Source organism: Musa acuminata, chromosome BXJ3-4 (genome assembly GCF_036884655.1).
Source record: "Musa acuminata AAA Group cultivar baxijiao chromosome BXJ3-4, Cavendish_Baxijiao_AAA, whole genome shotgun sequence".
Classification (NCBI taxonomy): Eukaryota; Viridiplantae; Streptophyta; class Magnoliopsida; order Zingiberales; family Musaceae; genus Musa; species Musa acuminata.
Window position 1 is genome coordinate 29,614,157 of NC_088352.1, and position 24,876 is coordinate 29,639,032.

At 33.4% G+C, this 24,876-nt stretch overlaps 1 protein-coding gene across 2 annotated transcripts; it reads right to left on the bottom strand.

The window, feature by feature from the left end:
- Nucleotides 1-301: 301 nt before the first annotated feature.
- On the bottom strand, nucleotides 302-23,732 carry LOC135584176 (squalene synthase 1-like). 2 transcript variants are annotated; one of them, XM_065146439.1, is made up of 14 exons: nucleotides 23,448-23,732; nucleotides 19,503-19,545; nucleotides 17,178-17,267; nucleotides 12,278-12,353; nucleotides 11,236-11,305; nucleotides 8,963-9,106; nucleotides 8,749-8,853; nucleotides 7,671-7,817; nucleotides 4,406-4,481; nucleotides 2,379-2,467; nucleotides 973-1,064; nucleotides 850-895; nucleotides 702-769; nucleotides 302-576 (listed from the first exon to the last, which is right to left on the bottom strand). In XM_065146439.1, the coding sequence occupies exons 1-13, from the start codon at nucleotides 23,640-23,642 to the stop codon at nucleotides 713-715; spliced, it is 1,230 nt and encodes a 409-aa protein (XP_065002511.1). In that variant the 5' UTR covers nucleotides 23,643-23,732; the 3' UTR covers nucleotides 302-576; nucleotides 702-712. The 2 variants fall into 2 exon arrangements, with proteins under 2 accessions (XP_065002511.1, XP_065002510.1); XM_065146438.1 differs by having other exon boundaries at nucleotides 683-769.
- Nucleotides 23,733-24,876: the final 1,144 nt, after the last annotated feature.

Consider the following 24,876-nt stretch of genomic DNA (forward strand, 5'->3'; position numbering starts at 1 on the left):
TGCTACACACCCTTCTGAACGTATTTCAAGGTAACATCTTTCCAAAATCGATTTCAACGAACGAAAGATTTTTAAACCAATGATGATTCTATCCACTGCACTAATTCACCCTCCCTCTTAGTGCCAACTCATTCCTAACAGCTTCATCTAAACACAACAGGCCATTGCCAAACCCAGCCACATGATTTCTCGTTTAGTTTACACAGGTTTTTGGGAATTATATATGTTAAGACATGCCCTGGGAAATAGTATGAGCATATTTTTATACGAGAAAAGCTATTGCATGTTTTGGCTACTTGGAGAAAAAGAATTTGTTGCACTAGTTCATCATTCAAATATATCCATCCAAAATCTTTGCATTTACTTAGTTCATATCAGGGTGGAAATTGTTTGTTTATCCTTATCTACCTATATGGTTTCAAATTACAATGGATCTTCACTTGCTCCTACAAAACACATACGCTAATTGGGTCAGTTATCTTCATGGCAAGAAAATGTCAAACCCACACTAGCTTAAACAAGAGCACCTCGGCACAAACACAAGCCATCGGCAAACATAGAACCCTCAAATGAATCCTGCATTTATCAGCAACCATCAATCAGATAATTATAAAGCTTAGCAAAGTAATTCTGACAACAACTAAAAGAATGTTAAATGTTCTGTCAATAAGATATCAGTAACCTTTCACAGTGATCCTTACAAACAGAGGGATCATTTGTGCAGTACGAAAGGAATTAACATAGCCACTAGGAGGAAGACCACCATAATCTGCATGAATATCAGCATGAAATTTATGTGGAAATCTAGACTTAAATAATAATTAATCTAGTGGATGGAGTGAGGCTCACCAGCAACGTAACATAGTGGAATTTGCTCTCGTATACATGCAAACTCCTATAACAGGCCAGACGATGCAAACCGGTTAAAATATATAAAGATATCTTAACAAAGATATCGAGAAAATAACAAACCTTTTGCTAAGCAACCCAGAAGATATGCAGGTCTTTTGTATGGCATCTACACGCTGATGTGTTAGACTGGCATTTGGATCATTATTGTCAATCTGCACAACCAGTTGTAACTCTAGTCAATGATGTACAACAGAACCAAGGACATCAGTCATAATATGAAACAAACTATAGGGCAGCCCAACAAATTCATCTTACAAGCCAATTTTATCAAAAAATGAGATCCAAATAAACAATGTCAAAAAAGATATGGAGCCTCCAGATTGCCACTTTCATACCCGACCTCTCATCAAAGAATTAATTGAATCTTTCGTTCGCCTCGTATAATGTAAGGGCAGAGATAGAGATGATCTTAAATATTAAGTTGTCAACTCAAACTGCTTGTTAAGAATCCTTAGATTAAAGTAGTACTGAGATTTCTGAACCAACACAAGCACCTGAACCTCTATCCTCTCTACTTAGTCTTGCCCCAACATTAGCTGACGCAGATACGAAAACTGATCCTGCTTGAACACCAGCTTCATCTGATTCTGATTCTGTCCTATCAACTAGATCTGAAGCTGATTCTTGGTGAGTTTTCACATGCATACACATCGTTTGCTGATGTTATGGATGTTTTGGCTTTGGTGTAAACATTAGCACTGGTCAACATCCCAGAAACTTGATGTAGATTTAACTAGCAATATTTCATACGTACTAATTAACACCTTGATCTGGTCTTCTTGTTACTTGGTTTATTAAAAAGACAGGCAAAATAGGATTAGAATCTGTGGAAAATATCAAGTTTTTCTTTGATCTTCTGGTTTATTTCCAATATTACAAAAATACCAGAAGCTAGAAGTTATTACATGAGTTCAAATTGAGGTGGCTTTGTTGCTTCTTGCCAAAGTTCATAGCTATATGTTTCTGCGTGCCCAGATTAGCGCTACTAAATGTAGAGCACTTAGATAAATAGGTACAACTTATTTCTACAAAAATACAACTGATGGATACTTTATAGTACACAGTTATACTGATCAGTAACTCAAAACTGCTTAGTCCTCGACTACCTGAGACAAAAAGTTTGTTATTATAAGAACTTGCTTATTAAAAATTTTAATTAAAAAGGATGCTGATATGGCTTTTACAATCTTGTACAATTTTTGCACTAATTAAACACTACACCAACTCAAACCACTTGGCACTTGACTAGCAAAAAGGAAAAGGAAAATCAAAATACCTTTTGTTACAATAAAACTTGTTTAATAAAAACTTTAACAAAAAAAAGATGCTGATCCATCTTTTAGGATTAGTAAATATTTTGAGTTCATGAGTGGATAAATGCCATTTTTAAACACTAGATGTTATTTTCAAAATATTGAATTTTGAAAAAGTCAGATAATTATTCTACATAACATAGGACTACCTACCTTTGATTTCAGCAAAGAAGAAAATTCATAAAAAGCACCATATACATCTGACATAGAGTATGTCTGGTCAATAACCTTAGCTGTTAGTCCTGGAAAAGAAGTCAAAAAGATATATAAGTTTAGCACACTATCATAATACAAATCACAGAATTAAACAAAAAATGACAAAAACTAATTCTGATATCTGCAGGCACAAAATGGCCAAAAAATATAATAGATATATGTCTATGAAATAATTAGGATTATGCTGTAAACTAGTCATGGCACTAAATGCTTACAAACCACAAAGCCAATCATGAAAACCTACTTTAGAAACTACACAAATGCTAAGGTTTCATAGGTAAGTGAATCAAATTGCATCTTTATTGATTCAATAAAGATGGCAAATGAATCAAATTCTAATAATGTTAAGGTTTATTGCATCTTCATTGATTCAATACTGCTAAGGTTTCATAGATAAGTGAATCAAATTCAATAAACTACAAAAAGCCTATTTTAGAAACTACATTTTCTTTATTGATTTATTTCAATAAATGCTATCATTTATCATCAATCTTAGAAACTAAATGAAAGAATAAGTGCTATAAGTGGAATGTCTTTCAAGTGAATTGTTGTTTCAATAATAACCTTCACCAGTCCTTGCATTGGCTAACCAACTGTACTCAGCTTATTTTTAGTTGTTCATCATCTGATATTTACATTATTTGTTTTTGTTGTCCTCCTCGAAAATTGTACAGACAGAGTAAAGAAGTGTACATGGTGATTAAGCAATGTTTAATAACCAACCCTAAAGAAACCATCTAAGTGGTCATGATTTCTAAGACTGGCTAATCTTTTTAGATCTCAAATTGTTAAATCTTCTACTCACCTTTTCTTACTAAAAATACAAGGAATGATGGCTAAGGTATGTTCCATGACATAGACATAAATCATATACTTTACAGGTAAGAATATTGGGTATTTAAGAAACATACCTTCAAAAATTAAAAATTAATGTCTGGAGTTATCAGAAAAGATAAAATAAGAAATATTTTATACGAGAAAAATTATGGATAATTTTAATTAACCACATAATTACACATAAATGCATTAGTTGTTTTTCTATATCCAAAAGAGGCTATAAGTGCACCAATTAGGCAAAGTTAATTTACATTAAAGATTTCTATAGATTTATGGAAATGCTTGATTGGAATAATATAAAACGATGAGAAAAATACTGAGACATACAGATAATGACAAGAATAAAGCTCAATATTGTGATAAAACCCATGTAGCCAAGAGCCAAGTACAATCACATAGGAAGGTTTTGCATGTCATTTTGCAAATACCCACATTCTTTTGAAAATTGCAAACCTACCTCAATAGTTGTCTTCCTAAGTGTTTAAGGATTCAAACAAAATCAAAAGTAAGAAGGAAATAACTAGTGTAATGTTCCAATTCTTTGCAATCAGCTATATTGAACCTCTCTCACCATTTGAACTTTCTGTAAGGAATTATCTATTGTTAAATTAAGCAGTGAATTCACCATCCATTGTTTCTAGTAAAGCTTTGGTCTCCCTCCATCTTTCCTTGATTGCTGATCCTAATCAACTATATTCATCTATTGAGAATCTGAGGTCTCTTTGAAATACATGTTCATATATCTTAAATGATTTCCGCCCCCCTCCCCTCCCCTCCCATCCCCACCCCACTGAATATCAAGATAGTAAAATTACATAGTTATAAAGAAAATCAACCCATCAAAAAATATTTATTAGAAAGATAAGATAAAAGAGATATGCACAGATAGATAGATAGATAGATAGATAGAGAGAGAGAGAGAGAGAGAGAGAGAGAGTTTTCACTTAAAAAATCCACAACTTTTCTATTTTCACACACCAACAGAATGCTATGTAAAACAAAATTCCTACATCAAAACTGACTCAACCATTAAGAGTGAACATGAGGGGGAAATTAATCAGGAAGTTGCAAAGAACATATACAATTACAATACTTTAGTTAAATGATCATAAACAAGAGATTCTTACCACGTCTCATCTTTACAACTCCTCTGAAAACCTCCACATTGTTGTAGCATAAAGCTAGGGTTCCAATTGCCATAATCTGTTACAGGTGACAGTAGCCATTAAAATGTGCTCCGATTCAGTAACATTAAACTACATAGGTTCAACCATCATGATATCAGCAATATGTTGCATACTTAGGTTTTATGAAGGGAAAGCAACAAACCGATAATAGAAAGATAAAGGTCAAAGCATCTCATATAATACTAGAGTAAAATATGAATTCGGAAAAGAAAACATGAGCACTATGCTACATATACGCTGATCTAGACAGACAGTTATCATAATCTCCAGCTAAAAAATGTTCATTCAATTAAAATATCTCTTTTTTCCAAGTAAAAGCAAGGACTAGATGCAACAAGCATATTTATAATAATGTAAAATAACTTAAAACCAACTAATTGGCGCATCAAGCATGATTAAACGACAAGATCAGTTTAGACAATTAGATTGATGCACCTTTTACCCTGGATGCCTAGTGCAGGCAACCATAAAGGTTATGCAACTTGATACAGGCCTATAGCCCTATACATTCTTACATGTTACCATCCTAAGATATATGCAGATCCTTAATGGACTGGCACAGAACCATGACTTATTCAAAGTTATTTGTTTTACATTTTTCAGTATGAAAATGATGAAAAATCATATTGTAGTGCATTATTCCTGAAACATGAAGATGAGATACACAACTTTCTGTATAATTCACTGACATGTATGTTTAAAATCATACTGACTTAAAAAGAGAAAAGCAGCGTCAAGATCACACTTACAAAATGCATATCTACTATGAGGTACAAATTTTATGATTTTTTTTAAATGAATATTTAGTTCAACTGTACAAAAGTGTAGAATACAGTTCACCTGCAAGAGTTCCTTGTATTATGTTTTGCAATATAAAAGTAGAGGTAATAATCTTTTTCAAAAAAATGCAAATGGTTTTACATCATAAACAATCATAGTATGACAGTTAACAAAGAAGCAGAAGGATTGCAAAACCTACTTGTTCAATTTTATATGGTACAGTTTCACCAAACTACAAGATAACATATCTATTCTACATTCCCATATTTACATAGGCAGCATTTTCGCTCTCAAAGGCAGACTGCATCCTACATTGTATGTAAGCAACTCTTTCTTATGAATAATGATTTCACAATTGAACATAAGATTTTTCCAATGTCATAAGAAAATTGTTAATGTGATGAAATTTTGGTGACTTGTGATAAATGAAACATCGTCTGTAAATTGTGTATGTAAAATGGAATAGTGATTACAACATAGCAGTTGTCAAAATTTTTGCTCTAGTACTTACAATTCTGCATGTACAATTGATTTTTGTGACAATCTATCTGGCATGTGTCATCATAGCATGCCAAATATGTAAAAACATAAAGCAACCAAAGTTAATTACTCATAATGACATAACATTGTTTCTTATTTCAAGTACCAATAGTTTATGCAAATATTGTTTGGATAGTCAATCTGAGAATAGTGACATATGGAAGTTACTATGTGATGCTACAAAATAGTAGGAGAACCCCAGTCAATAATTGTTAAAACTTAGTTCAATGATCGAGAATAAGATCACTCTACATCTTATTCGGAAATGTTTTGATCACATCCTGGTAAAGCCAAGAGAATGGTCATTTAGAGAATATAGATAAAATAACATTCCCTTGGCAATAACAATTTGATATTCTTAGGTATGGTGGGAACTTTGAAGAGCACAACCTAAGACGGAAAAAAAATGTGCTTGCTACTTTTGTGTCGACTTTACTGTTTCTACTGATCAACATTCAAACTAATTTGTTATGTTTACTTGTTATGGTACAGCTTCCACGGTGGATGGATCAACTTGTGTAGTGACTTGCAAGGTTTGTGAAGTAGTAATTTATGTGAAATGGGATAGAATTCCAACTTATGCAGAATTTCAGCATGCTACCTAATTTGGATCACCAATTGTCCGATCAACCATTGTCCGGTAACAAATATTTAGACAATCAAAGGATTGATAGATTATATAGCAAAGGCTCAAAGAGCCATTTTTGTATCCAAGGAAGATAAAGACCATAAGCAGGAGAAAGAAGACATCTATGAGTCAAAATATGAAAATATTTTAGCAATATTTTTGTTATTATTTTTACTGTTTAGAGATTTTAGAATCAAATTTATTGTCTAATTAGTGTTCAAAATTCCTAATATAAATATGGTATAAGGCTAGACCAGGGTTTAAAATCTTAATCTGATATCAATTTTGGCATCTTGCTGGATCATATGGTATTGACAAAGCAGGGAATATACTGATCTACCATCAAGTATCGTAAAAAAGTTAAAAAAATGAATATCAGCCAGTGATCTATTATTAGTCTTTGACCAAACCAGTAAATATCATCTTACTAGTTTTTAGAGTGTTCACTCTAGAACTCCTACAAACATACAAGTCCTGAACTCTGAAGGTATAATTGGATGATAATTTTCTTTGCTCCAAAATCACCTCTCTTTTCCATCTCTTTGGTCTTTCAAGGGACCAATTCCCTAAAAGAGAAGTAGCTCCCTGATAGAACCATCCTATCAAAATTCAGCTTGGATACATTAGGTAACCTAATCTGGAAAAGAGAAATTGATTCATTGATTCATTATTCAGAGGAACTCATTGTTCATGGTGTAAGAAGCATGTGATGAGTCAGCTGTGTACCCTTCAAAATGTAAAACTAGCTGTCATAAGCTCTTAACATGAAAGTTCTCTCAACCTAAAAACTCATAGATACACCAAAAAAGTAAAAGAAAGTGAGGTACTTATGGTTTCTTTTGAACAAAGACATTTGTATCATTGAAAGATACCATTGGTCCCCAAAAATCCCAAGTAGTTTCACTAGGAAATAGAATGTAAAAATTTATGCTTAGGTCACAATAAAGCACTAAGCTGACAGTAGGTTGCTTGTTATACATTGCAGAAGGATACCCTCAAGCCCATCGAAGGGTTCCAATATCGTATCTTCAATCACAAAATAAAAATCTAAGCAACAGTCTCCCGACTTCTGAAATGCTTGCCTCAGGAAAGTCATACTACTAAAATCAGCAAAAGATATAAGAAGCAACAGCAACCCAATAGTTTATTACTAATCTAATTGATTGAAATGATAAGCTAGGAAAAACTAAACCCAAGTATCAAATTTGCCATAAATGTACTATAGTCTTGGAAAGAACCATTTTGTTTTTTACGTACCTGTGGAATTGCTGCAAAGCGAAAGATAGAGAGATCTTTTAAAGCTGACATATATTGCAAGCAATCTTCGGCATGGATCAAAGCATTAGTTACCAAGTCATTCAAGCATTGCACTGCCTTAGTTGAGTTTTCAACATATTTGAAATCCTGAATGTCAACAGAAGTGAGGAATAAGAATTATCATCTACAGCATCATGTGTATATGACTGCATCTTTAAGTTACACTTTAATTTGCTTATTGTGGCCATATTAATCTTGAATTAAACACTATGCCTTGAACCCCAGTAAGAGGAAATAAAATTGCTTGAGAAAAAGGAGAAAGAATTATGCTGAGGAGACATCATAGTGACGCTATAAGTATTAACAGTAGTTTGATGCCGAGGAGACATCATAGTGACACATTGTTGTGGGTTTGATCCTACTGTAAACTTCTAGTACATAAATTACATAAGCTCTGAATAGGAGTAAGATAAAAAGACAATTATAGGTTGAAAATATACAAAATTACTCTTTGGTTCAATTACATTTTCAAAATGTATCTTGTTATGCAGAATAAAGATCTGATCCATAATTGACCAAGGGAAAGCCCTATCCATGGGAAAACTCCACCAGGACCTGGCAGAGTGATATTGCAGTTACTTTTTAGGAATGACAAGTTTGCATGAATAGTTAACAACTGTCTTGAGATTTATCTCTATCAATGAGATTTATCCTCATGAATAGTGGAAAAATGAGGTACAAGTATGTGTGGGAAAAATATATGTTGGAACAGATTATTTATTGTCATTGACTGACTGTTGTGAAATTTTGCAACAGTAAGAATGAGTTCATCTCAAGCTGGAAAAACTGAGCAGGTCCACTTTTTGTCTTTAAGTTAAATTACACTTAACATTTGAAAAATCTGATTCCTAGTTGAAATTGGAACTCATACACAAGTCCAATTCGCAGATATACAACCAACAAATACAACTTGCATCATCTCTTGTGCGTTTTCCAAGAGGAGTGGGTATGTTTTTCTCTTATTGCTTATTTTTCTGAAAAATAATATTTAAGCAACAAAGATGGATAACAAATGAACCTCAAGCTTATTGGCATATTTGCTCCAGATTTGGTGAGGCCAAAACATGCGTGACTTTGGAATCTCATTTATATCCTCCAGATAATCCCGAATAATATTTGTTTTCTGCATTTCAGAAGAAGTTACATTCTATTCAATGGTGAAACTGCAAACAAAAGAATAGAACTCTTTAAGTAATCAGAACATGACCATGCCATAAAGGCCTGACACATACCTGAAGAAACAAACCCATGGAATTGGACAGGTTATCCGGAGCAAGTTCTTCTGAACCAGAAGCATGAAAAAGTTTAGACAGTCCTAATCCAACCAGTCCTGCTACATAGTGACAATATTCATCATAATCATCGGTTGTCTCTACCTGCATATAAGTAAAGAGCAATATAATAAAATTTCAATGGAAGAGTATAATGTGAGAAAAAGTTGTAGATTACTTATATAGAATTCATAGAAACCTTGAAAAAGTTTAAAATTTTGGTTTGGTCCTAGTACTGCAAACAGGTCGGACTCGAACCAGTATGTGTCAGTCAATACAATACCAATATGATCAGTATAGACCTAAGGAAAACTAAAATGATTTTAAGTTTGGTATATATGGCTCTGTATTGTAATACCTGCATTATAGTGTCTCCAATCAGATGTATACCATTGCCTCAGTATACCATGATAACATCATATGTTCTGAGTGTAGACATCCTAATCTGACTGAAAATAACAGAACTCCAACGATAGGAGGTCAAAACTATTGTGTCATTGAAAGATGGAAATCATAACAGATGGTATCCAATGCTATTACTGTTGCTAATGATTGCAGAAACATGAGTTGACTATAGCAATGTCCCAGAGGGAACAACTTCCACTGTAGTTAGGGCATTACCACAAGTTTACTAGTGCAACATGAAAGGCAACAATTACTTTCACTATATCTATCACCAAACAGAAGAACAACTTCTACCTTATTCCTGCACTGTGTGAATTACCCAATATACAATTTTGCAAGAAATTTCCATTTATCTCTGGATAATTTTTACTGGGTACTTCAGGTTGTTTTTCTCTTAAGATTTTAAAGTTTTGTCATGATTGAGCAAAGATTAGTTATATTAATGGATCAAGTTCATGCATATTCGTTTCTTCAATTTTTATTTTTAGAATTCGAAAATGTTTTGAACCAGTTTGATTATTGTGTGGCTGCCTAGACAAATTTGTAATGGCTCAAGAGTGAATAGATCCTTGGCTGTTGGTTTAATATCATCAGTTTCTAAAACAATGATAAAGAAACTTTTAAACTTTAATTCCACAATGAAGAATCTCATCAGAAGATATAATATGTTAATGCAGCAAAAACTTAACTCAAAATCCCACAATATGGTAGCCCATTAGAATTTATTAGCTCCAATGGCAGAGTTATATTATAAAATTTTGAAATAGCTAAACATAACTGAAAATGCTCATAGCAATTCCTTAAGAATTAATACAACCAACAACAAAGCCATAAAATCCCAACTATTATCATTTGCTGCCATTGAGATATATGACAAATCATACATTTAGGTAAGTTAAGAGTATTAAATCTTTTATTTATAATTGTTATTAAAATATTTTTAATTCTTCCCCTATCTCTCCTCATATTACTAATCGTAATCATTTCACTTCTTCTAAGTACTACGTTTGAGAATATCTTAAGCACATATCATTGCAACTTAAAAGATTTCTTTTATGAGAAGATTTTTAAATGCAGTAGTTAGAAGAGATGAAATGATTACTAGTATGACATTTGTTTAAGCTTATCCTATTTCGAATATTAAAATCTAACTATCATTCTGTTTTTACTCTATAAATAATATCTTTATTAATTTATCTATCTTGTTGAATAATTGATTCAAGATACTTAAACACTTACTTAATGGAACTTCTTGCCCATCCAACTTAATTATATCCTTTTGTCTGTAACTAGTATTACTAAAATCACATCTTATTTATTCAACTTTAGTCCCACTTAATTAAAACATTTAACCTTTAGTTTTTAAGGATTGCCTTCATAGCTTAAGTTTAGAATTAATTCTATTTTAATCTTATAAATAAAATAATATCATCAGCAAATAATATACAACAAGGAGAGGTCTATCCTTTAATGACTAATAAGTTCATAGATAATGTGAAAACTAATTTCCTTAACAATTTATCTTGAAATAAATTGATTTCCTTCAATAACAAATATAATTTCATCTTTCACATTAATCGAAGATGTCACTAAAATATAAAAACAATACTTTTCCACTCGCATCAACAAATGAAAATATTAAAATAAATTTTGCATCACTTGGAAAATGTATTTTGTTTTTTACCAATCCAAGTACTAATAATAATTAGATAAGAACTGTGTAGCATATTGTGATCAAAACCATATTTGAAATGCAATATACAAGTGACTATATTGTATGTTTGTGTGAGTTCATGAATGTAGGGTATATTGCAGCATTAACTACACACCTCCTTGCATATGAACTTTGCCATTCCTGCACCCATTCTCTTGGTAATATCTTCAATTGCCTCTTGATAACTGGGTGCCACAAAAGCAATGGAATTGGTAGCATAAAAAATGAAATCAATTTATCTAGGAGAGAGAGTATTTTCTTAATTTTATGTCATATAACATTTATATATTATGGTATATAGAGTGACGATTTTTAATATATGCAAAAGTTTTAAGAATGTAAGCTAAAAGCATATGAAGAATTCCATTGGATAACAAGCTAACTCAATTAAATGCCAACAGAACAGGATAACAGTTTTAAAAACTAGAATAGTGGCAAAAGAATTGTCTAATTCAAAATAAAAAAACTCAATATCCATTAGCATTATTTAAGCATTAGTAAGTCCATGTAAGAATGATATCAAAATCAACTTAATTCAAGAACACAGCTGGTTCACAGTAGATATGTGCAGATAAAACTTTTTTAGTTTGAGTACCTGAAGATAGATCCACTAGCGTAGAATAGAACTGATAATGCATGTCAGGGACAGAGGGCCTTTATATTCAGGAACCACAATGCTTAAAGGGTGCTAGTCAAGAGTCAATTCTACGAATGACTTGATCCAAAGAGAAAAAGTTTTACTGATCATTTTTGCTTCCCACCTAAGAAAGGGAAGTGATACAACCAAATCTTCACCAATTGATTCTTCTAATTCAAGGGATCAAAGATGTTTGAGCAAATCACTTTTATGTTACTTGAATTTTTTTGTGTGGTGTAGCTTGTGTATCATCGATTCAATGCCTTGTAGTCCAATATATTTGCCTAGATAGCCACATATGTCATATATTTATTGGGATATGCCATGAAAGCATGAACTGTGAGAGCTTGAGCCATGAGCTTATGTGAGTGTTCATATATCATAAATGTTTACTGAATTTTCCAGACAAACAAGCATATATAAGTAGTAGAAATCACATATATGACAAAAGAAAGTAAACTTGGTTATGACAACACTTTGTTCTCATGTAAATAGATTAAACATATTAAAACAAAATGACCTTCTTTCCAGCTCCAAGAAAGCAGTTGAGACAAGATGAAGTTTATCCATCAGAACTTTATAGTCCTTTGTACCACCTAATAAGAAAGACATGATTAGAAATAGTACCAAGAATATGATATGGATCCACAGAAATAAGTACTTCTCTAAATAAATTAACTAAAGATATCTTGCATAGTCCTTTTGATAAGTTTCAAACAGTAACTTACGGTTTTGTACATAGCTAAGCATCTAAAACATAATTACAGACCAAATAGGTCACACATAATATGTTTCTTACCAATACAAGGCCAATAAGAAAAAGCATCATATTACTTGGTTGTGTCGTTACAAAGGTCATGAGATCCAATATGAATACTTCTCAATGGTACAAGGCTAGCAAATAGGTCAAGTCAAACCCATGAACCCAAGTTAAACCATTCTGACACTCATTGACTTTTTTAAGAAAAGCACAGTTCTGATGTTTCTTTTGTCCCTTCGGAAAATAAAAAAATCAAAATTAAAGAAATGATTGATATATTCAAGATAATTATGTATTTACAAAATATCATCTCAATTCATCCTATTTCATCTCCGCTATATAATATGATTCTGAAGAATGAACCAAATATGGACAGTTATAATAACATTTCATTCTTGAACAAAAATCGATGCTAGCAATCCATAAACATCCAACTTGACACATATATGTAAGGACCTAGTATATATCACATCCAAGTTATCTGACACTTATTATATATGTCCAAAAAGATAAAGAATGGAATTCACTATTAATAAACATATGAGGAAAAGCCAGGAAAAAGAATTGGAATCTTGAGGATAGCCGATTCAGCAAACTTCCACTTGCTTGAACCTTATCAAAACCTTGGCTGATCTCATTCGTTAATCTAGCTACAATATTACAAGTTCCAACAAATTTACAATGGACAAAGAAAAAAGAGGATTTGCTGGAATAAGAATTTTAATTTCTTTTTAGTAAATTCAGTTTACATATTAATTATTCTAGTTTCCAGAAATTAATCAACTTTTAAAGTCAAATTTCATGAAGTTTAATTGATTGACAATTTCCAAAAAAAAGGTAGAAACCTAAGGAGAAAACTTACCAATGTATCTGAAGTTTATCAAGACTGAGGTAGGATCAAAAATCGAGATTACCCAAAGTAGATTGATGGCATTGAAATAGGCAACAAAAAAATCAAATAAAAAATCATATATATTAAATTTTGGCTCTATTTTTGATATATATATATATATATATATATATATATATATATATATATATATATATATATATATATATATATATATACACACACATATATATATACATATGTATGTATATATGTTTGTATGTATGTTAGCATGTAGAAAAAATGAACTTTAAAATGAGAGATTTTCTCTTAGTACTCAACTTTTATTCAATTTTGAAAATGGAATATCAGTCTTGCTTGAACAAAATAGGATATCTGCTCAAGTTAATTTAGATTTAGAGTTGCCTTTAAATTAAACAGGTGAGGATCCTGTTCAATGGATCTAATTTTAAATGGATGATAATAACATAATATTATATATTGATGGTCATAGGCAATGCAAGTACAAGTTGACTATTAAGATGTATATTCCTGCCCCCATCCTTACACATCTTATGGTGATCGTGAATCCAGTGACGATACCAACAATTCCACAACAATGACAAGAGTAGCCTCCATCAAAATGGTGGCATCTGGCAATTTTTGTTACTCTACTCTCCTCTACTTTGCTAAATTTGGTTGGATCTTCTTGAATCAGTGCTGTTTTACATCCTATTTTTGTATCTACTTTTTTCATATCCATTTTCCATGGTCGGAATTTGTTGAGTTGATTGGGACTAGGGACTTCCTGATTACTGCAATGGCGAGTGGCAACCCAGCATAACTGTCAAGAAATATATTATAATAAATTTGAATAAATCAATGCAAACCTAGATCAGCCAATCCATTGTGCATTTGAGTCTATGAAGCATGAATAATTTAAAATACCATCCATGTTTTTGTTGTCTCCATCTTGGACACTGATAATTGTTGTATACTTCTTAACTAGTTATTAGACATCTTAAAATATATATTATGAAATGTGAATCATCTATAATTATTTATGCTTTAATACACTATTTTCTTTATATAGTTTAAACATTTAACTTGCAATAAATATGAATAATCTCATAAAATTATGTACATGCATGAAAATAAAGGAGGGACCTAGTGAATAAAACTCCATCAAATGTGGAGTCAGGAGAGTCAAAAAGTATGCACTACCATGCATTAAAATCTCAAACCAGTACATAACCATCAAGATATATTATAATAAATTTGAATCAAGGTATGCAATTTCGAATAATACCATCCGGTACGGACAGTACGTATTGGTCCGTTAGCTGACCGGTACACGGATCGCCCATTACCGGACAAAACGATATATATATATATATATATATATATATATATATATATATATATATATATATATATATATATATATATATATATATATATTAATAATTTTATAAAAGGCGACATCGCATCGCCTTATTCAGTGACGTTACCGAGGCGATGCGACGTCGCCTTATATATATATAAACGAGGCGACGTCGTGTCGCCCCGCGTGGGAGAAGGAAAAGGTGACGTCGTCGAGGCAACGCGATGTCGCCTTTTATATATATATATATATATATATATATATATATATATATATATATATACGAGGCGGCATCGCCCTGCGTGGGAGAAGAGAGAGGCAACGTCGCTTCAGCGACGTCGCCGAATTATATATATATATATATATATATATATATATATATATATATATATCGAGTGGTATACCGCTCGGTATACAATATCGTACCGTACCGAGCGAACGTCGAAACTCTGGTACGATAAGATATTGCATACCTTGATTTGAATAAACCAATGTAAACCTAGATCAGCCAATCCATTGTACCATGGTGCATATGAGTCAACGAAGCATGAATAATTTAAAATACAATCTGTGTCTATGTTGTCTTCATCTAGGACACTGATACTTGTTGTACACTTCATAACTAGTTATTAGACACCTTAACATATATATTATGAAATGTGAATCATTTATAATTATTTATGTTTTGATACACTATCTTTTTATATAGTTTAAAATTTTAACTTGCAATAAATATGAATAATTTCAAAAAAATTATAGAGTGTGTGTGTGTGTGTGAGAGAGAGAGAGAGAGGAGGAGGAGGAGGAGGAGGAGGCAGTGGCAAAAAATATGCACAGAAGATGACGTGGCAACGGCAATGTGGTGGACGAACAGAGAGTGCCTAACAAAAAAAAGAAAAAGAGAGAAGAAAAAGGGAAAAAAAGAAGGAAAGACATTCATGACTTCCAAAATTAAAAAAAATAGTACCAATACCAGGTAGTAGATTACTGATTGATACAAATACACACCAGTCTGCTTACTATATCATATGCACAGTATGGTGAGCTCATCAGATGGCAGCCTAGTTTAAGATTGGATTGAGTGAAATCACTTGATCTGCATACTAGTCCATACTATCGATATGGACAAAGGTTTAAGTACATGTATAGTATCTATTGGTACACACAAGATTTAGATCCATGCACAATACTACCCTTGTAACTAATGAGGTTGTTTCGATGAGTCAGCTCCTGATCGCTCAGGCCACAATAGAGCAACCTTATGGTGGCACCAAGGCTCACCCTCTATGTACATATGCAAAGTAATTTTGTGAAATTTTATTCTATGTGAATGGTTTTAGTTCTTATTATAAGGTACATATATGATTATCATAAGTTATCTAAATTTAAAAAAAACATATATTTTCATATATAACAATCAAAATTCCATAGATTAATAAAAAGTAAAAAGCATATATAATTGAACAATATTTTCAAGTTTAAACATTGAAAAGGAAAAAGCATATATAATTTTTTAAACTCAGAAACTATCATAAATACCCTTTTAAGAGTACAAGATGGTTTTATAAAGTGGTCATGACCAACTCTGCAGTAGCAGCCATTATGGCTACAGCAAGGGTCAAGGGCATGTTATAAGTATTGCAAAAGCTATTGCATTAAAGGTGCATTATGACTGCCATAGGCAAGAGATGCTTCACAATGAGCTCGTACGGGTTAATTTAAGCCAATAGCCCCTTTCAATTTTGCACAGTCCATTTCAATTTCTTTAGATTTTGACAGTGGCAACAATCTTTAAACCTCCCTCCTCTCTCTCCCTTTCTCCTAATCCCTATTCTTGTTGTGTCGTCTACTGCTCACATCATCCGTGGCTACCCGATGCTCATGCTGTTTGTGTCACGCACCACCTGCTGCTCACCGCTGCCACCTAATGTCTCAATGCTCATTGCCTCTAGTACTTCTCCTCCTCTTCTTTTTCTCCTCTTATTCTTCTTCACCTCCTCCCCCTTCTTGGCACCGACTGGTATGCCAGCGTACCATGTGTCGCCGGTATGCCAGTATCGAGATTTAAAACCATGGCTTACAAACTATATGACTATGTATATTAATTGTCATGTTGTTTCCTTCTGCAAGATTCATGGCCTCCAGATATCCGTATCTGTTTTATTTGTAGTGCATGTCCATACTTCATAGCATTATGTAAGACTGTAAATGATATTTAGCAATAAGATGCACATAGAAAAAAAGATCCATTTAGGAGCCAAGTGGACTAATAGGATTCATCAATGTAGTGAAAAAAAAAAAATTCACTTGACAGATTCTGCAACTCCGAACACATTCCTCGAAACAAGATATGGAATGTAATGCAAAAGTTAATGATATACGGAAACTTTGGCATCTTAGCTCAAGCAATGCTCAAAGGTTAAAAACATTCTATTAGAAGTACTTACATGAAAAATGCCATTCACGATCATATATGTGGCGATAGAAATTCTGTAGAATCGGCACTTTGATGTCAGAAGGTATGCTAGTATCATCCTCTGCAATTTGTTAAAATATAGGTTACATGTAAACCTACGATATCTCTCAGGAATATACCAAGCTGACAAATGTAAAACCCTCTGCAATACCCATAAAAGCTAAGAGATGGTCACATGATTTTAGGCTAATTGCAAATGAGAAGAATTTAAAGAAAGCGAACATGCCTTCCATGCATAGGTGCAGATTAGCAATCACAGAATATTGTAGTTTATAACTTTATTGGCAGATTGTAACTAATAGTAAGATTAGCCAAATTAATTTGGAAGCCTATTTTGTACTTTATGCAGAAGCTTTAATCTGTAAGCATGTTATATTTCTTGTATTCAGTTGTCGCTGTTTCCAATATATTCCCACAATGTTGTTTTTCCTTTTCGATGGAAAAAGAAAAGACACAAGATCCTCAAACAGAAACTTGAAAGAAATGACAAATAATGCAGTAATGATATCCAATTAAGTTGAAAGTCTGTTGAGAACTCATTTATATTTTATAAGCTTATATAAATAAATCAATATGTAGGCGGTTTATTAGATTTCAGCATCCTCATTTTTTGAGTAAAAGACACCAAAGAACTACATACCAGTGATTTAAAAAGCGCTAGGTGCCAAAATGCGCCAAGGTCCAAAAACGTCCGAGGTGTCAGGCGCTCGCCTGAGCGAAGCGAGGCGCTAAAATATAAAAATATATAATATAATTAATAAATATAATTATTTAAATAAAAAAAATTATACTATTAAATTAAGAAAATTGGGTACAAAATCACAATAAATAAATAAATCATAATAATATATTTTTTATTTTTTAAATAAAAAATATACTATAAAATAAATAAAAATTAATTGTATTAAAATCAAAATAATATATTATTAATCTAATAAATAAAAATATTATTTTTAGTATACAGTTAGTAGTATATTGTTAATATACTATTAACAGTATAGTGAGAAGAGTGTAAGAAGACCGAGGCTGCTGAGGCAACGGCAGCGGTAGCAGGCGATAGCCGTAGCTGGAGCGGGAGCGGGAGCGACAAGCGACGGCGGGAGTAGGAGCGTGAGCTGCGAGCGGCAGCAGCGAGCGACGACAGCAGTGGCGAGCAGCGATTGTGGCAGCGACGAGCAGTCGACAAGCAGCGATTGTGGCAACGGCGAGTAGCAATAGTAGCGGCGAGCAGCGACAGTAGCAGCGGCAGCAGAGAGCAGCGACAGCGGAGAAGAAATCTCGACGGCAAAATCGCGAGTGTTAGGGTTAGGGGAGTCGGGGAAATCGCGAGAGGGAGCCTGATATCGATGATTTAGTTGGTTCGATTGAACCAACTAAAGCACCAAAGACCAACCAAACCTAAAAATATGGTTCGGTTGCCTAGTTTAACCCAGGCGCTCGCTCGAAGTGCCCGGCGCTTGGGCTCGGGCGAGCGCCCAAACGACGCCTCTTTGAAGCGAGGTGCCTGGACATGAAGCGAGACGCTCGGGCCTCGCCTCACCTCGCTTGAGCGCCTATTGAAATCACTGCTACATACACAACGACTCCTAGAAAAGTCTTGACAATTATTTTCTTTGCCTGTTAGCTAAAACCAATTTGTTTGGGTTTTAAGTTAAGAATGTTAGTTTAAGAAAAAGGATAAAGTTAGCAAAGAACCCTTTTTCTGATGCATTGCAATTTTTTTCATGTTTTATCATTGTCTTATCTGAAGAGAAAAGACACCAAAGAACTGCATATTCAGAACCATTCCTGGGAAAACCTTCAGTCTTTTCTTAGTCTATTAGCTAATCCCAAATTGTTTGGACTTTAATTTATGGGTATTAGTACAGGGAAGTTAATAAAGTTAGAAGAACCATTGCTTTTTTCATGTTCATAAACTCACAGAAATATTTTACTGCCATTAGTTATGAAAATCAATACTCTAAAGACATTTGGCCAATTTTGCTAATTACCTTCACTAGGTCAACCATGAATTTGACTTATTTAATAAAGTAGACTTCTTTTAGCAAACTGTAGTGTTTGGCGATTTGAAAATGATTCCTAGATTCATGTTCTCTCTGCAGCATAATAATGTGCTTCTTCTACAAGGGCAAATTATTTTCTAGTCAGCAATATTGGCACATCTAACCAGATAGTGGTAAAAAGTAGATACAAGGATAAAAAATCTTAAGTCACTGAACCTCCTCCAGATATGAAAGATAGATACACACTTCAGCAAGAACAAATATGTTGTAAAATAAAAGGGGCCTGAACGAACCAACAGTATCCAGAGCTCTGAGAACTAGATAGAAAACACAAACCTACAAAAGACGAACGTAAGTTATTAAATACATCAACCATGACAAACTATTTTTCAAAAAAAGAAAACAATTTAAAAATAAAAGAGTCACAAATTAAAATAAAAGAAATAAGACCATAGGAAAATTAAGATAGTTAACCATAATCTAGTACTCAATATTGATATATAAACAGATAGGTCTAGAGCTGGCATTTATCTTCTCAATCATTTATAGGTCAACGTTCACAAGATAAGTCCCGAGCAAAAGCATCATAAGAGCATGAAAGAATTTCATTGTGATGTTTCATAATTTCTTGAGCTATAAATAAGTTTTGTTATATTTATTTTATCAAGAATCATAAATGCACTCAAGGAAAATTAAAGTACAATCATCACAAGGAAATTATCAGTAGATTCACAAGGACTTGATTCACTGAGTTTACCATGTTTATGCTATAAAATTTGGGAAGATGAAATGGAGGCTGCAAGTCATATGAAAGATGCAATTGATTCATGCAAAAGAATTTAACACCATAATTTTCAGATTGAAACTAAAAGACTAAGAAAGTAAGAAGTTGTTTTGAATCCTTTGTGTTAAGATCAGGCCTTTAGAGGAATAAAGACCAAAAAAATGCCAATTATATAAAGCAACAAAAATTGACTAATATAACAAGCGAAAAAGTTTAGGAATAAAAAATAAATAATTTGCTTGAGGCCCCCCAACTATAATTGCAAATGTTCAAGTATTCCTCTACAATTAAGAAGAAGAAAAAGAAGGTAACTAAATACTGCATATAGTTATCACAAATGTCACACTGTTTCCTTATACAAAGCCGAGGTAAATATCTAAGCTTAAGCAAGAACAAATCATGTCATTTATGGGACAACTCTATCCAATTAAAATAAATAGGCTATACATAGAAGTATAGAACCTTCTATCTCCAGGTTTTGTCTCTTGGTCGTGTTAAGGAAAATTTTTTTGCATTTCCATTTAAGGCAATAGAAATTTGTACTATCTACACAAGTTTGGCCTAGATAACCTTCATATTTAGGGAAATTGTTTGCGATGTTCACACAATATATTCAAAATCCAGATCTAGTGCCCTTCAGAATATCATAAAGCATTTCAACAATCAAATAGTGTAAGTTAATCTCCATTAATTTTCAAACTCAAACAAATTTCATATACAACTGAAGCCAATTAACCAACCTATATATAAAAGTACACATCATAAGGAACAAGTGCCTTTCATGAAAAAACGCATTAACTTACCAGGCAGATAAAGAAATTAGATGCTAAAGACTTTAGGCAAAATCCATATAATGCAATTATAGGAATTTCAGACACCTCTGTATAAACATGAATTGAACCAAGCTGAAGAAGTATATTAAATGCCTGAATTTTCTCAAGGATTATCATTATAAGATGGTTTTGTTTCTAATGTTTAACTAAAATAATGCATTCTCTTCTACAATTGTGTTTGCATTTCATAGAAAGTCATTCAAGTTGATTTATGAGCAAGAGCATTTTTCATGGTGCATTTAGAATTCCTGTAGTAGTGAGCATTAGGGTGAGATGTTTTAGCTACAAACATAAGCATGTACATACATGACTGGACATATGATGCATTCACAAAGAATAGTATAATGCACATAATTATATAGGGTGAACAACAATATAATCCAAACATACAAACCAAGAGTTAGGAATATCCATATGCATCAACTCAAAGAAAATCTCTAAGCCATCAATAAAGGTTATAAGCTAGATTATGATATGGATCATATTCTCCCACAAATTTGAACCATATGTATTTCAACAAACATAAAGGTGAGAGGTTTTAGCTACAAAAATAAGCATATATATACATTACCGGATATATAGTATATTGCACACAATTATAAAGGGTGAACAGCAATATACTCCAAACATACAAGACAAGAGGTAGGAAAATCTGTATGTAACAACTCAAAACAATCTCTAAGACACTGGAAAAAGTAATTAGCTAGATTATGAAATGGATCAAATTATCTCACAAGTTTAAACCATATGTACTTCATTAAACAGAAAAAGGGCAAAAATATCATGCTTATGGAAAAATATGTAGAGAACCAAAGATAATGGGAACCAAGTCCTCACATCTTGATATCTTTATCTAACAATCACCCGGTTTTCAGAGAAGATATAGCATTGCATATGATATGTGCTATTATCAACTTTACAGGGGCAACTGCCTCAACTATAATTTATTAATTAGTAATGTTTATCTGTAAAGAAAAAAAACTTTGAAATAAGACTAGAGATTAATATGATAGAATGATGGCCCATTTATTTTTGCATACTAATAACAACAATACTAGTAAATTATAGTGGCATAAATGAGAAAAAGGAACCATAGAATTGTACTTGGCTTCATGAATTGCATACATGAACCTAGTATTATGCCACCTTTCATGCAGCTGCATTTTAGAAATATTCCTTTATTTTAGGCTGCATAGACCTTGTGCTTGGAGGTTGCATAACCGCAACCACATTTTGGAACATTTGCTCGGAGAGAATTAAAAGAAGGGATCCCTGAGGATTGCTGGCATAGTTACTGGAACTTTTGTTTTCATAGACATGTTCCATATAGAAGAACCACATAGTCAAACTTTGCATTGCTTTGTTAGTAAGTAGTTTAGCACCTAAAATTTGTGATGATAAATTTTCCATTTAGCAAAAAAGAGATGAAGTATTGAGTTAGTCTTTGTGATCTTAGTGAATTTGGCTAAGCTTTGTTCGTGCTGTGTTGATATTACAGTGATTAATGATAATTCTGTCTCAAAAGTAACCAAACACATAAAGTACTAAATTTCAGTACTAGCCTGCAAGTGACAACCCCTAGCTATGACTAGAGGTTACTTGTAAGAGGATATCACAGAGAAAACAGAAGGTGTGATAAGTTCATTCTAGTTGATTTCAAGGAAACTAATCGAATGATCATTCCCTCTTCTAGCGTACGATGCCACTGGAGCCGCTGCTTCCCAGGTATGCTGCTGCTGCTTCTTATCCTCCTCTTCTTTCTTCTTCTTCTTTCTTCTTCTTCTTCCTTCTTCTTCTTTCTCCTCCGCTGTTTCCTCTTATTCCTTATTCCTTCCTCTTTCTTCCTCCTTTGTTCCTCCACCATCCCCTCCTATTTTCCCTCTTTTTCTTCCTAGCCAAAACACCGGCCCATACCGATATACCATGTGTCTGTATGCCAGAACAAATTGGTACATACTGGTCTGACTGATTGCCGAAACAGGTCCAGTACCCAAAAATCTATTTCTCATTCTAAAATCCTTTACTACTACCAGAGAATATCCCATGTTATTACTTCAATGCTTAAACGATCCTATCTATTTCTCATTCTAACATCCTTGAGTAACTGCTACAAGAGAATGCCCTATGTGATCTTTTAGATTCTTGATTGGTCGATCCTATATGTATCATTCTAACATCCTTGACTAACTGTTATCGGACCAACATCACAAGCAGGCTTATATATCACCGACAGGACAACCTCACGAGAAACCTGAAAAGGGTTCGATGTTGTAGCAGTTCGACATCAGAACATATCCATAAATTAACATCAAAACCAAAAAAGGAGATCCAGCGTGATGGCACATTGACATCCGACATAAATCCATAAATATATATTGTAAATCGGCACACATTTATAGATCAACATCAAATCTGAAAAGGATAGGAAATGAGAAGACCGGATTCAGATCTCGTGAGGCAGAAAACAAATCCATAACAAATTGATCTTCAGAGGCAGAAGCCTCCGCATATCAAGAGATGGGATACATGATCATACGACGTCAAGAAACGGAGGATTCACATTCAAAGAAGGGAGGAATGAGGGGAATGGAGGGGGTGGGTAGGGAAAGAAAGGGGCGTACAGCATTGCGGAGCTGCGGGCCGAGCTGCTGGATGACGAGGGCGAAACTGCGGGAGACCTTCTGGAGCATGGAGTAGGAGAAGGCCCAGTGTGGCTCCGCCGGGATCTGGCGCCGTATCCGATCCGCCGCCAGCTTCAGCTTCACCAGCGGGTACACCTCCTCCGGATATGCCACCACCGTCCCCAACATCCCCATCTCTCTCTCTCTTTCTCTCTCTCTCTCTCTCGTGCGTATCGTCGGGGGTTTGAGGGGAATGTATTGCGGGCGCAACGCGACTATCCCCTCTAATGGACGGGTCAACAACGCAAACGTAACCAATGACATGTTCCACACGGCCACTAAGTTGATCAGTTTACAGACCATCAAAGATTCGATCATGGAATCGAAAGTACGATGAGAATGTGTATTTCCATGACAAAAGCATTTGGAAGTATTAATAAATATGCTTATATAAGGAATTAAGCTTGATTAAGGTGATCCATTGGGACATTAGAATTTCTAATTGAGTTTTTTTGGGTGTATTGTCAGTTTCGGAGTCAAGTACTAGTTTTGCCACAAGTATGAATGGAGCAATACATATTTTTATTCAAATTCGAAATTGTCTTTGGATTATTGTCCATCTGTTGCATAGTTCTAAGATGATAAGATACTTAGTAGAATTAGCGTCAGATAGTTCATTTGTCCTATCTAATTATAGCTTTTTATCATTTCTGTTATATGAAGTAGATAGGTGTTGCTCAGAGGAAAGATGATGAGACTGACACCAATGCAAGTGGGGTCAGACATTAAACAAAGGAATTATTTTGAGTATCTTAAATATTATTAGAAATATTTGGTATTATATAAGTATTTTTTTAAATTTCTCTACTTATCATATGTTTTTAGAAGCTAATCAAGCAGCAAAACAATTAGCACCATATACTAGAGAACCAAAATACTATTGGGCAGCTCACAAGTTTAGCCTAACAGCCTCCCCACTTCCTTTTAATCTAACTCTAAATCTAATAAAGGGGGTGTGGTAATTGTGAAAATAGAGAGAAAACTATAGAGGCAAAAAACTACAACACCAATGTGATTCAAAAAAAGAAGAAAATGATAAAAAAAATAAGAGAAGAAAAGAGAAGAAGACAAAGACAATGCAAAGAGTCTATGTAGTATTTTCATCTCAGATTAGATTAGATCAGATCTATAATAGATTTTTGTTGTGATTACTAATGTGATTCAAAAAAAGAAGAAAATGATAGAAAAATAAGAGAAGAAAAGAGAAGAAGGCAACGACAATGCAGAGAGACTATTCTTAACCATCTATGTAGTATTTTCATCTCAGATTAGATCAGATCTATAATAGATTCTTGTTGTGATTACTTAGGGAGAATTTGAATATTGTGTATAGTGATGTAATCCTTGTATCCCAGTTATTCTCTTAAAA